The sequence below is a fragment of the Meleagris gallopavo genome, chromosome 1 (genome assembly GCF_000146605.3).
Source record: "Meleagris gallopavo isolate NT-WF06-2002-E0010 breed Aviagen turkey brand Nicholas breeding stock chromosome 1, Turkey_5.1, whole genome shotgun sequence".
Classification (NCBI taxonomy): Eukaryota; Metazoa; Chordata; class Aves; order Galliformes; family Phasianidae; genus Meleagris; species Meleagris gallopavo.
Window position 1 is genome coordinate 132,728,633 of NC_015011.2, and position 14,742 is coordinate 132,743,374.

At 40.6% G+C, this 14,742-nt stretch overlaps 1 protein-coding gene across 1 annotated transcript in view; it reads right to left on the reverse strand.

Annotated features, from left to right (window-relative positions):
• Nucleotides 1-14,742, reverse strand: part of EDAR (ectodysplasin A receptor) — a 72,226-nt gene that overhangs the window by 13,208 nt on the left and 44,276 nt on the right. Inside the window, exons 2-5 of the mRNA XM_010728280.3 lie at nt 13,887-13,955; nt 13,078-13,200; nt 11,680-11,861; nt 7,586-7,671 (exon numbers count right to left, since the gene is read on the reverse strand). Of these exons, the coding sequence (XP_010726582.1) occupies nt 7,586-7,671; nt 11,680-11,861; nt 13,078-13,200; nt 13,887-13,937 (442 nt within the window). The 5' untranslated portion in view covers nt 13,938-13,955. The remainder of the gene's footprint in view (nt 1-7,585; nt 7,672-11,679; nt 11,862-13,077; nt 13,201-13,886; nt 13,956-14,742) is intronic.

The following is a 14,742-nucleotide window of genomic DNA, read 5'->3' on the forward strand; positions in this document are numbered from 1 at the left end:
TCTAGTCACGGAACCGGGCCGAACCAGCCCGTAAACCGTTGACACCTAGACACCTGTAAGTAATGTTGTAGGAATGTGATAAAGACATCAGGAAGAACAAGGTTTATCAGTGAAGCTTTGCCATTTTTTGCATTATGTTTTTATTAAAAAAAAATAAATAAATCAGCAGAGTCTAAATACTGTTTCATTAAAAAACAGCATACACTGATTAGGAGAACAGTTTGACCTGTACTCAGATTTGAACATTTGTTGTTTGTTTTTGTTTGTTTGTTTTTTTAACTTGAAAGATAGCTTTAACATTAATTGCCATGCAGACAGCCATTCATCCCCATAGTGAACAAATGCAGGATAGTAACATAACATTTTTGTTTTAAGGAACCACTCTGCTTTGTGTAACAGGACTATTGCCGTTGTTTATGTATCTCAAGACAGATTTATAGCAAGAAGTGATGAACAAATGTGCCAGATCTGTGGGACGAGGAGGGCACAGGGAGGGGAGGGTTGCCCAACATGCCCTCTCACAAGTGTTTGTGCCTGGAGGAAGTCTGGTGCAGCAGGGACCATATGTGCTTCTGACATATGTTGCTGTAAGTGGCAGCTTACTGGTCCATGCAAAGGACTGCTGCTCCTAGCTAGCAACAGCTTTTCATGAAGTTTATTTAATACTTAATGACACAGTATAAAAATACACAAAGTGTGTATGCAACAGACTACCAAAGTGATCCTGAAATACAAAGTGTTTAAAAAATGCCTTTATGCCTCTATGTGTCTGCTCCTTGCTACTGGGAGCAGTTTGCTGTCTCTCCTTTCGCACCCCACTTCCCACAGCCATGGCCCATTTATGAATGGCAATCCATACTTGTTACTGCCAGCTGAGCTGTGCCTGCAGGCACTGCGGCCATTTTAAAGTAGTGAAGGAAGATAAATCACCCACGCAAATTAATAACCAGCAGCCTGAAATATGAGATGGAAAAACATATTACATTGAGTTGAAGTCCAATAAAGGTAGAAAGTTTATGGGTGACAAAGTAATCGGAAACTAGATTATAACTAAATCTAGTCATAAATAAAGACCTAGCTATTTAGAAAGCCCACATCAGAATTTTCAAATTAATGTCAATCTGTATTCAGATACTTACAGAAAAGGTTTTCAAACTTAAGGGAACAACTTCCTATGGAAACCCTGTCCATTTGGACAGTAATGGAACTGAAGCCGCTGTCAAAATCCAGCTGCTCTTCAAGGCATCTACATATGAACTTAGTAAACAAACATCGTCCAATTCTAATAATATTGCAAATCACATATAGCAGAAATTAGCTCAGGCACTGGAGGACTACTTGAGTGCTTTGGATTTTTCTGTTATTTCCAGAAGACATAAAGAATAAAGGCAGTTCAGTCCAATATTTACTGTAGCCTCAGGCAGATTCTTCAGTTAGTTTAGATAGTTATTAAGTTGGGAAGAGCGAGAAGCAAATTCCCTAGTTTGAACCTTATCAAACTTGTGATAACCCTAATTCCTACAGACTATAGTTTCAGATCTGGGCATTCTCACTGTAAGGAGCCACTACTGTTCAGACACCTAAAAAGACATACTTTATACTCTCATGCTGTGTAACGTTTTTAACTATAGCTTTTCTCTCCCATTATTTTGCTGGGGCAGGGAAAAATGCTGAGGACAGAAAGCTGTATGGCCTTAGCCTGACGATTTATTTACTGTTTTGTTTAAGATTTACTGAGAGCTTTAATTGTACGGTGCTATTATGTTGCAGGTAGATGTGCAGGGACACAGCAGGCTTGTGAGAGGGGATCGCCCAAAGTCCTCAGAGTTTTCAGGTGAGCTGCAATGGGACCAGATGCCCTCCTGTGTGATACCCGGTGATACCTGGGCTCAGCTTTCCTGGCTGCTCAAGAGAGCAAAGTCCATACTTGATCCTCAGATCTTTTCCCTGGAAGGTTTATGGCTGAGGCTGGCCAATTTTCTCCCAATATTAGGTATAGACAGGCCCTGAGGGAATGACTACAAGGCCACACCACCAGTGAACAATAAAGCACTGCCTTCAATGTTTCTTCTATTCCACATGTAAAAAGGAATGGGGTGTTCAGAGATCAAACGACTCAAAAATAAATAAATAAATAAATAAATAATAAAGGAAAGTTTGTTAGCTCCAGCTAACAAGCCTATTCATTTGTAAGCTTAATTTGAAACAGAAGGAAAATGTCCCGATGTTGATCATATTACAAAAGGACAAAACTGGCAAGAAAAGAAAATTAGTGATGTTTCAAAGAATGGAGAGTCAAAACAAAAACTTATGAAATAATTATTTTTCACCAAGGCAAGTGTTTTTGATGTTAGGCTTGCTTGTGTTATACGTTTCAATTAAGGAGGCTGTCTCAACCTTAAACATGTGGGTATGGAAGCGACCCCTGAGGAGGGTTTGCTGCACTGAGCCCTCAGCCTGTTAGTTATTTGTTCTGTCTCATCTGCTCAGCTGGTTTTGAAGTCCTAACGATACAACAATAGATATCATGTTTTATGTTTCCAGATGCTATTCACTCTCTGATAGTTCAAAAATAACTTGAGTACATTTGTTTTTCTTTGTTCTCTTCCTTTTTTTTTTCCCTCCCTTTTTTCTTTTGCTAACCCATCACTGACAAGTGTCAGACTTACTTAAAAACTTACACAGGTTGATTATTGCAACTGTATTCATGTCTATGGCCAGGAAAAATAAATAAGAGGAGTTAACAGTATGCATTGTCCACGCAAACACAAGAACACACAGAAAAAGAAAACCCCCAATCACTTGCTGAAATTCCCTACATCAATAATTTGAGTGGATAAGTGTTTACATATTTATCTTAATTGGGTAATAATGACTTCAGAATATAATGTTCAAGATTTTCTAGCAGAGTTTGGTTTTGTTTTTCTCCATCAATTTTGAACTTAAATGGCAAATATCTAAGTTCAAACAGAAGAGCAGTTAACACACATAAACTGGCTGAGAACTACAGCTGCTCAAAGATAACATCTCTTTCAGCAGCAGATGCACCTCTGCCAGAGAAAACTCCACGTAGGTTAAATTCTTCTGTCTTTTGCATATCCTTTTACATTGGATGAAAGCAAAGTAATAACCAACAACTCTGCATATTCAGAGGCCTCAAGTGACTTCAGTTCCAAAACTGCTGACAGCAAATCCAGCACCATTAACTGTGGGAAGCCACATCTTAAAGTGTTTTGGTGCTCACTACCTGCAATACATCATCCTCCAATTTGCAAAAGAAATCTGCATCCAGTAGCTGCTTCCCTTACCCTCTGCAAAGCTGATAGTTGTCGCAGAGGTAACACATCCTAGTTCAGTGTCAGCATGGGTCACGGATGGCTCACAATGTTCTTCACGCACTGCTGAAGGCCTCGCATTCAATGTTTTAACACTGTGCTCCTCTGTGCCTAGCACAGCTGAATTGAGAGGCTCATACACAGTAGATGTGAGGGCCCAAAGTCTTACAGAGGCATTTCACAGTGCACAAGACATGAAAAATTGAAATCTTTATGGAGATGCTGACTCATTTTAGAAAACTAACTCTTTTCCATGTAAGAAAAAACCTTCCTGCTTACATAGTAGACATCTTTGTACTCACATAAGCACACCCTTCATTCCCTACCAGCACTTTTCCCACAAGCCACCACCAAAACCAGACATTCCTCACAGGGCACAGAGAATTACCGCTTTTATCTTTCAGTCCAGAGCAAGATTTTCAGCACTGCATTCTGGCGATATGGTTATCTTGATTAAATATCCAACCTCTATATGTCTCTCTCTCCTCCCACTCTGATCCACACTACCTGTGCTCAGGTCCCTTGAGAAGAAAAAAATGAAAGCAACATGGGCCCATTGTGGAGTTTCTTTCTCACTTCCCATACCCTTTACACTAGTATTTCCAGATGTTGGGACATGGGGTGTTCATCTTGTTTCCTCAGCCATTTCAAGGTTTATTGACTGTTTAGGAGATGAAAGTTGCACAGCAGGCTCTTGGAGTTGAAAGCTGTTTGTTTATTCTTTGATCAAAACCAAATATTTTTCTACCAGGTAGAATGTATGGTGAGGTGAGGTTTTTGAGGTTTCCCTGCAGCAGCACACATACCCAGCTCAGTTCTTGCTCTGGCCCTATGTAACAGGAAGATCAAGCAGCTCCCAGCCAGGTATTTTTCCAACTAAGGAGAACACCACTGTCCTTCAAGTCAGTCTCAAATCTAAAGAAGGCCTAAAATGGGATTTATCTGCCCTAATTTTTGTGTCTAGAAGTATTAAAGCCAAAGCTTGTCATACCTGGTTTCCTACTCTCAAGTAATCTGCCACCCTTGTTTCCTTGCAACACTTTGGGCCACCTCTCTCCAGTTACAAGAGAGTGTTTAGAGAAAAGGCAGTTTTGGGGAGCAGCACTCTGGAAAAGTTTAAAAGGTTGAAGCTCCTGAAAGCTGTTCAGTGCTACCTTGAAGTCTCAGTAAAGGAACTAAAGAGGCCTGGAGCTGTATGGACTTTCTTAATACTTCCTGGGTCCTCTATCACGACAGTCAGAGGGAGAAGCAATGACCACAAGTAGGCAGAAGTTCTTCTGAGTATAGGAACCATTCATACCAAAGAGCTGATACTATTCTTCATGTGACAAAAATCACATGTTTGCTTTAGGGCTACATGCTCAGACTGCAGAAGTTAGATTTGTTTGGAATTTGCAAACTTCAAAAAATTATGGAGCTGTGCAACACTAACATGATAACTTCTCTTCGACTGGTATAATTTCATGGTAATGAAGCATGTGATAAATAAGGTTTTATATTTACTTATATCTATATTTAAAGTCTTTTACTAACAGCAGATTTTATGCTGCCTGCACAACAACAGTAAGAAATTCCTGTAGCGAGAGACTGATTTTCCTTTTGGAGTACCAGTTATTGTCTGTGACCCAGGAAGGCACCATTACAAACAATATCCAGAAGTTTAGACATTATAAACCAAATAATCTGATCTCAGTGATTTGAGTTATTTGGATTTTTAAAACCTTTCTGGTCTATTCAACAGTTGTAATCAAATGGCTAGTTTCATGGAGCTAACTAAAATGGTAACATTTACTATTGCCAGTACAAATGTTTTCTACATTAGTATTCAGACAGTTTGTAGGCTGTCTAAACTACTCCCAAAGATAATATATTTATTCTTGTGTTGGTCAAGTTAAAAATGCAAGTGGTTAATCAGTTGTATAATTCACATTTCCCTTGCAAATACAAGTACATTATATATAGTATCTGCCAAATACTCCCAAAAAGGCAAAGATTTGTGTTTTGAATTGAGCAATAGCTGTAAGACCTTCAGGTAGCTCCATGCCAAATAAGTAAGCTACAATATGTTTATGCTACTAAAGATCCATTTCAGCGTGTGCTTAAGACAGAGTATTGGAGCTTAAGAAGTGATTCATCTCAAATTAATCCTACTATCTCATGCCATCTTCTATTTTGGAAACAAAGCAAATCTGGGATAAAATGTGCATCGCTATACTGGCTGGTGGCATCTCAAGGAACTGCTGTGATGAATACCCCACATCTTGAAGCAAGACTTGGCATGCTGGAAAGGCAATTTCATTGAATCATTGAATGGTTTGGGTTGGAAGAGACTTTTAAGATCACCTAGTTGCAACCCTCTTGCTATAGGCAAGGACACCTCCCTCTAGACCAGGTTGATCAAAGCCCCATCCAGCCTCGCTTCCACAGGAGGAGGCATCCACAACCTCACTGGACAACCTGTTCCAGTATTTCACCACCCTCACAGTAAAAAATTTCTTCCTAATATCTAGTCTATACCTACCCTCTTTCAGTTTAAAGCCATTTCCCCTTGTCTTGTCACTACATGCCCTTATAAAAAGTCTCTTCCCAGCTTTCCTGTAGTACCCCTTCAGGTACTGGAAGGTTGCTATAAAGTCCCCCTGGAACCTTCTCTTCTCTAGGCTGAAGAGCCCCAGCTCTCTCAGTCTGTTTGCCAAGTTTCACTGATCACCTGTTAATCAAGTCAGTCTGCAGAGCTCAATACCATCAGAGTTGGGTACCATCAGCAGCCACAGCACTGTTAGGCTCTTGGCTAGCAGTGGATGTGACTATACACTCATTGAAAAAGCAGCCAGCCTGCACAAGCATGCAGAACATGTGTCTGCATCCTTTCCTCTTATCACATGCCCTCATCTCCCACTGAGACTCTCAGCCTTGTGTTTCTACTTACCTCTCCACCTTCCTTCCACTTCTCACACCAGGGTCCTCCCCAGCACTCTTGCCTTGCCTCCTAGGACAGACCTTATCTCAACAGAACCACACTCCCCCTGCCCTTGCCACTCCTGCTCTCTGGGGCAGAAGCACATGTTTTAGGACCAAGTGGGGTCCTGCAGCCAGGCAGGAAGAGGTGACAGACAGCTGAGCAGCCACACGGCATATGTGGGTTGGAGAATACCTCCTCATGGACTACCACCCTAGGATTCTCTGCAAGATGATATTTATAATCCAAGCTCCTGCACCTTAGGAAAAATAGTAGATGTTAATAACCCACCCTCCTCCTTTAAAGTGGCATGAAGGTTACCAACCATACACAGTTCAGCAGCATCTGAACTAACTAATTGCTATTTCTGTACATAAATAAATGTTCAGGGAGCTCTGTGTCAACCACTGCTTTCAAATCAAGTAGGCAAAGTGTTGCAATTCCTTTTCATGGCAAAGACTTTTAATGGGCTTTTCTTTTTACATGTAGCAGCTTTCTCTGGAGGACAGCTTGTTTTTGTCTTTTTTTTTAAAATTACTTACATATTATTATTTTTATTATTATTATTATTATTCTCGTGATCTACTCCAGTTTCTCTGAGGGAGCGTCCAACTCATTTGCTCTTTCAGAGGGAACTATATTTTTCCTTTTCTTTTTCTCAGTTTCTTAATGCTTCAAAGGAGAAAGCAGTCTTCTTGGGGAGCTACATCTGCATTAGAGTGCTACTGCAGGCTGTCTTTCCTCTTCCTGGCCTGAGGATGTCAGCTATTGCACACATGAATAGGAACTGCCAGGATGTCATACACACTTGCATACATCTTTTTTCAATCAGCAAACTACAGGTTCTTTTGTCAATAAAATCCAAAGACTTAGCTCTCTTATCAGTACTGACTGTCACACTCCAACATCAGGCCCTGTGTCACCCTGAAACCAAAGGATGTAAAAATGTGTGATGCTTTAGTTCAACTAAAGCTGAATTTAAAAAATTGCAGTTTTGTGATGTCCTACTTGGTTAAATAACCATAATAAGTCCTGCATGGGATGTCTTAATAGATGAAAGCTGGAGCATAACTGAACAATAGCAGGTCCTAAAATCAAAGGTTCTGATCTCTCCCCAAATGTTCAGCATTTGCTTCCTTAGTTGGCAAGGCTAGTTGGAAGGAGAAATTGCTTTACTGGAGACTGAGTTATTGTTTGAACATAATAATCATTGCTGAAAGACTTCATATTGAGCTTCCAGATGATCCAAGTCAAAACCAGATGAAATGCACATAAATTGATGAGCACTTACATTCTTTGGTGTTAGGAGGTGCCAACAAGCATGAGTAGCAAACCATTCCGTATATGTTTCGAGGTCTGTTTTCCAGCATGTAGTAACTGAAATGAAGGGCAAGATGAGGCAAAACAGTGTAAATTAATATACTGCATCCAAGCATGGTTCACGAGCAGCCAATTATACTGAGATAAAATCATTAAAAAAAAAAACACTTTTATAAGCAATTTGATGCAAAGATAATTATTTTTTTTTAAACTGCCTGAATAGAAACAGTGTTTCTCTTCTTCCTTTTACCCCTAAGAGGCAATTAATCAACCATAAAGCCTACACGACAAGAAGGTATCATTGCCTAAAACAACATTATTTTCCTTGCTGTGTTCAAGCTGCAGCATACAGCATACCCTGAAATAAGACTTTTCAGAATAAGAGAACATTATTTTTGAAGCAGAGGTCTTTCAAGCAAGACCATCAGTTAGATATAGTTGTCTGATTTTCTTCTCAAGCATCATAAGAATAATCTCAGCAACAGAGCCAAATCTAAATAGCAAATGCAGGAAAGCACTACCCTTACAGGAATAGATTAGGATTTACAACCATTTGTGTTTTTTTTTTTAAGTTCCCTTGATTGTGGAGTTACAGCATGACAAAAAACTTTTCATGATTTGAACTGGGCTGCCACTAAAGTTAGTCTTGGCAACTGGTTCTACAAGAATTGGATCCACATACAACCTAATGAGTAAAATACATCCAAATCATATGCAGTGGATATGCATCTACAGATCACTTGCTAAATTTTAGTGAAGAAATGAATAGTCATAATCTATTCTATATAGATAAGAACTCAACGTCATAAACACTAAGTAATGATCTTCTGCTCTTATGCTGTCTACGTATGTGCAGAATGTTTTTTTTTTCCTGGAAAATTTATACATTAGAAAATTACTGCTGAAATCGTCCATCACAATTGGTTGGTCATTAATGAATGACCCAGTCTATAAATAGGATATATAGCTACAGGAAATTAAGTACACTGAGTCATAGGATGGAGAATGGTGCTTGGAGATAACTAAGGGAACATATACACTGAACACAATTCCTCTTTTTGTTGGTATTAAAAGATTCACTCTTACTCTTCCATGTGGCTTATGTGCTCCATCTGCCACTCTGCCTTTCTCTCAAGAGAAGAACATTATCTTTTGTTTCTTTGTGGGAATCTGCATAATATTAGGCTGCAAAGCAGTTAATAAATAAGCACTAAGTGGTTGCCAAACCACAAAACATAAAATAAAATAAGAGGAGCAGGCCAAAGATACGTATAAATCTATAAAGAAAAATACAGGACAGTCAGGATCCACAACTTAATAGCCACATGGTTTAGGGAAGATAAACAGCCCTTCTGACAGTTAATTAAAACAAGCTGGTGGAATATTTCTTGGTTTTCACCACAATGCAGAGTGTTGGAGGACAGGCAAAGAAAACTGAAGAGAATGTTCATGGGCAAGCAACTGTTCTTGTATGTGAGTAGGAAGTTCTACAGTTGCAAATATTAATGGTTCACCGCTGAAGTACTGGCAACAGAAAAGTTTCTGGCTATGCACTAATATTTAAAGCAATGCTGGAAGTGTCTGATCGCTTTATATCAATAACTATGGAAAACAAGTGAACCAGTAACAAAATCACTAATTTTCATGGTGCTATTCTTGCACTACAAAACACATTATTTCTCTTTCCTTAGCACTTTTCAGGCTATTTTGAAGTGTTAGAGCAAAGATGCAAAAGCAAAGGCTGGAATGAAAAATGGATGTTTTCTCCAGCTTAATACCACAGTAGTTTAACTTGGACTGATCTTGGTGGTGCCAAGTCACACTTGGTGACTTGATTCCAAAAGAAAAATCTACAGCATCACGTTTAGGTCTTCCTTTTGCAAGTACCAGGGCACCTGAGAACGAGACAGTAGGACAGTCTGCTGAAAATAAAAGGGAAGTAGCAAGCACATAGGTAGAAGCATCAGCTGCCTTACCCAGAACTGCAGGGAGGGCTTTTATTTCATTAGAAATTCACTGGCTAAAGACCTAACAGGTCACACCATTGAGGGAGGGGAATCCAAGCTGTAACTAATTCCCTCACTCTTTACACTATTTGTCATGCTTGAAATGCTTTGGAATAGGAGCATAAGCTGAAGCCTGCAGTGTCCCAGGAGGTTGGGTCTAAGAACCTCCAGAGATCTGAACTTTGGTTTTGAGGACTACAGCTTTGGAACTAAGCCTTTACATTCTCCCTGTGTGCTCATCTTTTCCTTAGGCTGCTTTACTCAACTGATGACAAATAGCAAAAGGATGAGATGCCCACTGACAAAGACTGCAATATGAGGGATGTTTTGTGAAGAAAACCTGCGGCATATTACAGAAGCACAGTCCTCTTAAAATGCAAACCCTATTTTTTCACTGTCTTTGTCTTAGAGGCTCTTTGAGGACCAGAGCCCAGGTGAGGGAGCATTCTGCTCACTGCCACTCATCCAGGTAGTGCTTGGCTTTCCCTGTGCCACTGGGACAGTGGCAAAGAATGGCCAGTCAGTACTGCCTACCAGCTCTTATGCCCTGTGTTTCCTCACTGTGACATAGATGGAACTTCTGGGTTCTTCAAGTTGATCAAGGCTCCAGGCCGTGTTTCAGCCCATATTTAATTTATCTTCAGAATTTCACCTCTTTGAACTCAGAGTCCTTGTTTCTCCTTAGCTGCTGGTCATACTATACCATCCCAGGAGCTGCACTCAGCCAGACTCCAGCCCAATTTCTGCTACAAGTTACACCTGTGCAAACACAATGTTTTCAGATTACTCTCCAAGTACCTGCTGTGCAAGCTGATTATTTTCTGCCAGCACCCCACTCCCATCTGGGTGACCTCATTAGCTCTGACAAAAATGCAAAACAGCAACTGTGGCCACTATTTAACTTCCTTGTTCTTTATGATGTATGAGGGGAAGTCAAGAAAGAGTTCTTTTAAAATCACATCATCAGTTTGCTTGGCTGGCAGTTAGACAAGTCCTTTTTATTTGTAAACTGTGAAAATTTCACACAGACTTACTGATATAATAAACCTGGAGTCTTGCAGGGCCTCTTTAGCAGTTTCCTTTGCTATAGGCTATGCTGTGTCTGCAAACTGCACAAAAGCAAATGCTGGGAGGAGGTACACCTCTAAGCTAAAGTTGCATGCAAGCAGAAATTCAAAAGTAAGATGAGTTTGTATTATAGGGTATTAACTTAACTTATAAAAAAAAAATGTTGCAAAAGTAAATTCATCTTTGGGTTTGCAGACTTTAAAAGGAAATATAATATATTAGTAGCATATCTGATGTAACTGTTTTCTCACAATTACTATCAAAATTATAATGAGCTTAATGGGCCATTGAAAAGAGGACTTAATAAAATAGCATCTATTTTAGCCCCTTCAATGAGCCTTGGAACTTGTTTTTACTCTGTATAACAGCACACAGACCACATTAGCAGCTCCTTAGACCCCTTTCTCTCTGCTGATTAACCATGATTCTGAGAGACTAACTCACTGCCTTGGTGAACCTCCTCCTAACAGCTATGTGAGCTAATGCTGTCAGCTGCTGACAAATTGGCCAGCTGGTCATGTTTGGAGAGGAGATATTTTATGTTTCAGAGCACAGACTTCCAGTGCCAGCGTGAGCCTACAGGGAATGCAGGGCATCTTCATGGAGCTCATTTGTAGGATGCAGAATCTATAATGTGGCTTCTGATGCTGCTGTTGGAGGCCAAGCTGGACTTCTTGGACACACCTAAACTACACAAGCTACTCCCTTTCTGTTTCTAGTAAGAGAAGTTTCAGTTTTTCCTAGTTTTTTTTTTTCCCCAACACTTGTTTCTTCAATCAGTGAGATTACAGTAAGAATGGTGACATGTCCTGATTTACTAGATTCACAAATACTTTTGAAATATTTAAACTTACTGTTTTAACAGGTATTATTCACCAATGTTGTACCTATAGTCAGCTAGGACATGAAGAGAAGCTATCAGAGATTTTGATATTAAAGGAGTATTTTGCAGCTCTTTGGGCAGAGCAAAGGTCTGTGGTTGAATCCTTACCCTGGGAGACAAGGCCCACACTCTGCATCATTCTCTTGATCTCCTGGTGTCAGAACAGTGGCTCGAAAAAATCCCTCACAGTCTTTGTGCCTTCTGCATATCTGGTAACCTCCTCTAGAAAACTTCTCTGACGGGCAGGGAATGCAGCCATAGTCCTCATCTTTGGTGCCATACCCACATGTCTGCAACAATACAAAGTCATTAGAAAGCAGGCTTGTGCTGTACAATGGCTCGTAGGAAAAGGGAATGTAATATCTGGCATGATGCGGTATCAAGTTCTTTAATATCTGTCCTAAGAAGGTCAGGGAAGTATATAAGGATGTAATACACTGTGTCCTGGAGAGGGAAGAAGAAAGCTGGAGCATCATACTCCTTAAAAGTGACCCCTTAGGGTAATTTAAATTATGCTGTAGTCTTGGAAGTGAATTTCAGCTGCTATTCACATAAAAAGCAAACTGTAATTGGAAAGCAAATGAAAAAATTACAGGGAAAGCAGTTTCAGCAGGGATATTGGTGATCTTGCTTTCATGACAGATAGACTAGAAAATGACTAAAAAAAGCAAGGTTTGCATGAGGTTTGGTTACCTCCAAGTTCACATGTCCTGGAACATCATATTTATATTAAATAAAACTGGTATGAAGTGGTTATTATTCAAACATCCTTGATCAGGACTACCAACTGTGTGAAATTCTTGCAATGGGATGTTTATCCCATTAAAACCAAACAGGATTTCAGTAATTTATTTTTTAATATGCAACAATTATCCGCTATAAATCAAATGGTTACTTAGGAACCATAATTTAAAATGTGGCAGAAGCTTCCAAGTTCCTCTAGTGCCAAAATATCTTAGCGGGAGAGCAAAATTAAATTCTCTGTGTGGGGGCCAGCGAGCATGCCAGAGTAACCTATTTATCACACAATGCTAGAACGACACTGTCAGATTTTAAATAGCTGTTGAGATGAGAATGTACTGGCAGAGAATGTGTGCGAAACTTTTATGTTACAACACTTTAAAATCTATGAGTTTTAACAGACAGGGCCTGGGATGTGGCTTATGGATGTATATGTGTGCATGGGGCCGTGCTCCCACAGCAACCTTGTACATGAGCGCTCCCACATTACGAAGGTGTGGCCTCAGTGGCACATTGCTCAAGAATCTGTTTCTTTCTTCATTTTCTCTCATATCAAAGCATCACCACCACGTAACAGAACATTTGTTTTTAGGCAGGACTAATTGCATTTTCCATCTTAAGACTTCCCACCAGCTTGCTAAGTATGGGAGTGTCTTGTGTTGCAGACCAAGTGCATCCTGAGTCCTCTTGGCCACCCCACAAAAGTCACATCTGGAGCTCAACACGTCCCCCAACCAGCAGAGTGGATTGAGATGCTAAAGTTACCATGTATGGCTCTTCACCCGGCTCGCATTTGGGGCAGTCGTGGCACATGCCAGTGGTTTGGTTGTAGTATTCATTCTCACCGCAGTTGGAGTATTCAGCACTGGCAGAGTACACCAAGGAAACCTGCACCAGAGACATTGGGGTGTTACTGTCAGTGCCACCACAACCCTCTCACACACCTTGTCCCCACCCCTTGTCCAGTCACTATGGTGGGGGCTGCCATTGTACCACAAACCATCCCTAAAGCTATCTGGAATGGAGGAGGTCATGGATTTCAGATAAATGACCTTTGTGCCTGTTACCACAGCTGCTCCTCAAAATATTGAAAGCTGTGGTTCCCAATCTGCTAATTCTCCTGTTACCTAGCACAGCAAATGTGTGAGTTTACACCCTTACCCCTCACAATATTAATGAGCGTTCAAAAATATAACTGCAAAGGACAGCTATAATAACCTGAGATAATGAACTGCCTCAATCACAGCACAGCTGTGTTTCACATGACACATCAGCCTGGTGGGCCGGAGCAGATGTCCTTTCTACTTCTGCTCCATTTTAGGTCCTTCTCCTCCACCCTCCTCCTCAGTGACCTCTCCCACATTAGGAAATAGACATTTAGACAGATGTTCCAGTCTAAGCAGCACTGAAGGAGATGCTTGAGTGCTGCTTAGACTGGAAACTGATCATTGCTTCAAAGTCCAGTGCTCAGACACCTGTGGATGTGACTTGGCAATTCATAGACATTTGTGAAGACTCAAATGGCCCCCTTATCTCCATGCACTGGAGATACCTATAAGCACGTAGATACCTACCACCAGAAAAGGGAACACGTGAGTCCATTTACATTCACCCAGGTGAGCCATGTTCTCTTGATATTTTACCTAAAAAGATAGAATTGGTGATTGTTTATGAATAGTAGTAAATATGTGCATCTGTTGCCAAAATAAGAACAGTGGGGCTCATCATCAGAACACAGGTTATATGGGAGCAATGCCCGGAGTTATACACAGATCTAAAGAAAAAAGGGAGAGATGTGCACGTGCGCTCCCACACGCACTGCCTTTCTGAGAAAGCATGAAGCAGCCTGGCCTTGCAACCTTCCTAAAAATCGGTCAAAGATGAAGAGTGAGCTATGAATCCTTGGCACTTCTTGGGCTTAATGAGAAATCCTCCTGTGGAGGAACCGAGAGCTGCACACTGACCACAAAACAAAAGAGTGGGCAATAGATAACCCTGGCTTGTGTCCTTGAGCCTACTTGATCAGGTTTATCTAGGAAAGGTCTAGATGAAGCGTCAAAAAGGAGAGCCAAGGAGTGAAATGAGGGCCATCAGCGGTAGGTAGACGCCACTCCAGGGCTACGCCTTCATTGCTGGCACCCGTGGACCTCCTGGGAAAGCCCAGAGCAGCCTTCAGCAGCAAGTCTTGGCTATGTTTCATTCCTGATAGGGAGGCTGTTGATATAAGAGGTTAAACTCAAGGAGGAAGCTGAATTCTGTATTTTAAGTGTTGTTACAATGTCTGGAGGAAAATAAAGGCTGTGATCTCTTGTAAACACACGTGCTAATTTACTTCATTTCTTCAAATTCAGTTCTATGAATAACTTTGAATAAGAGCAAATGTTACATATTCATGTACTGGATTTCTTTCTAAGGGATAAAATGAGACAG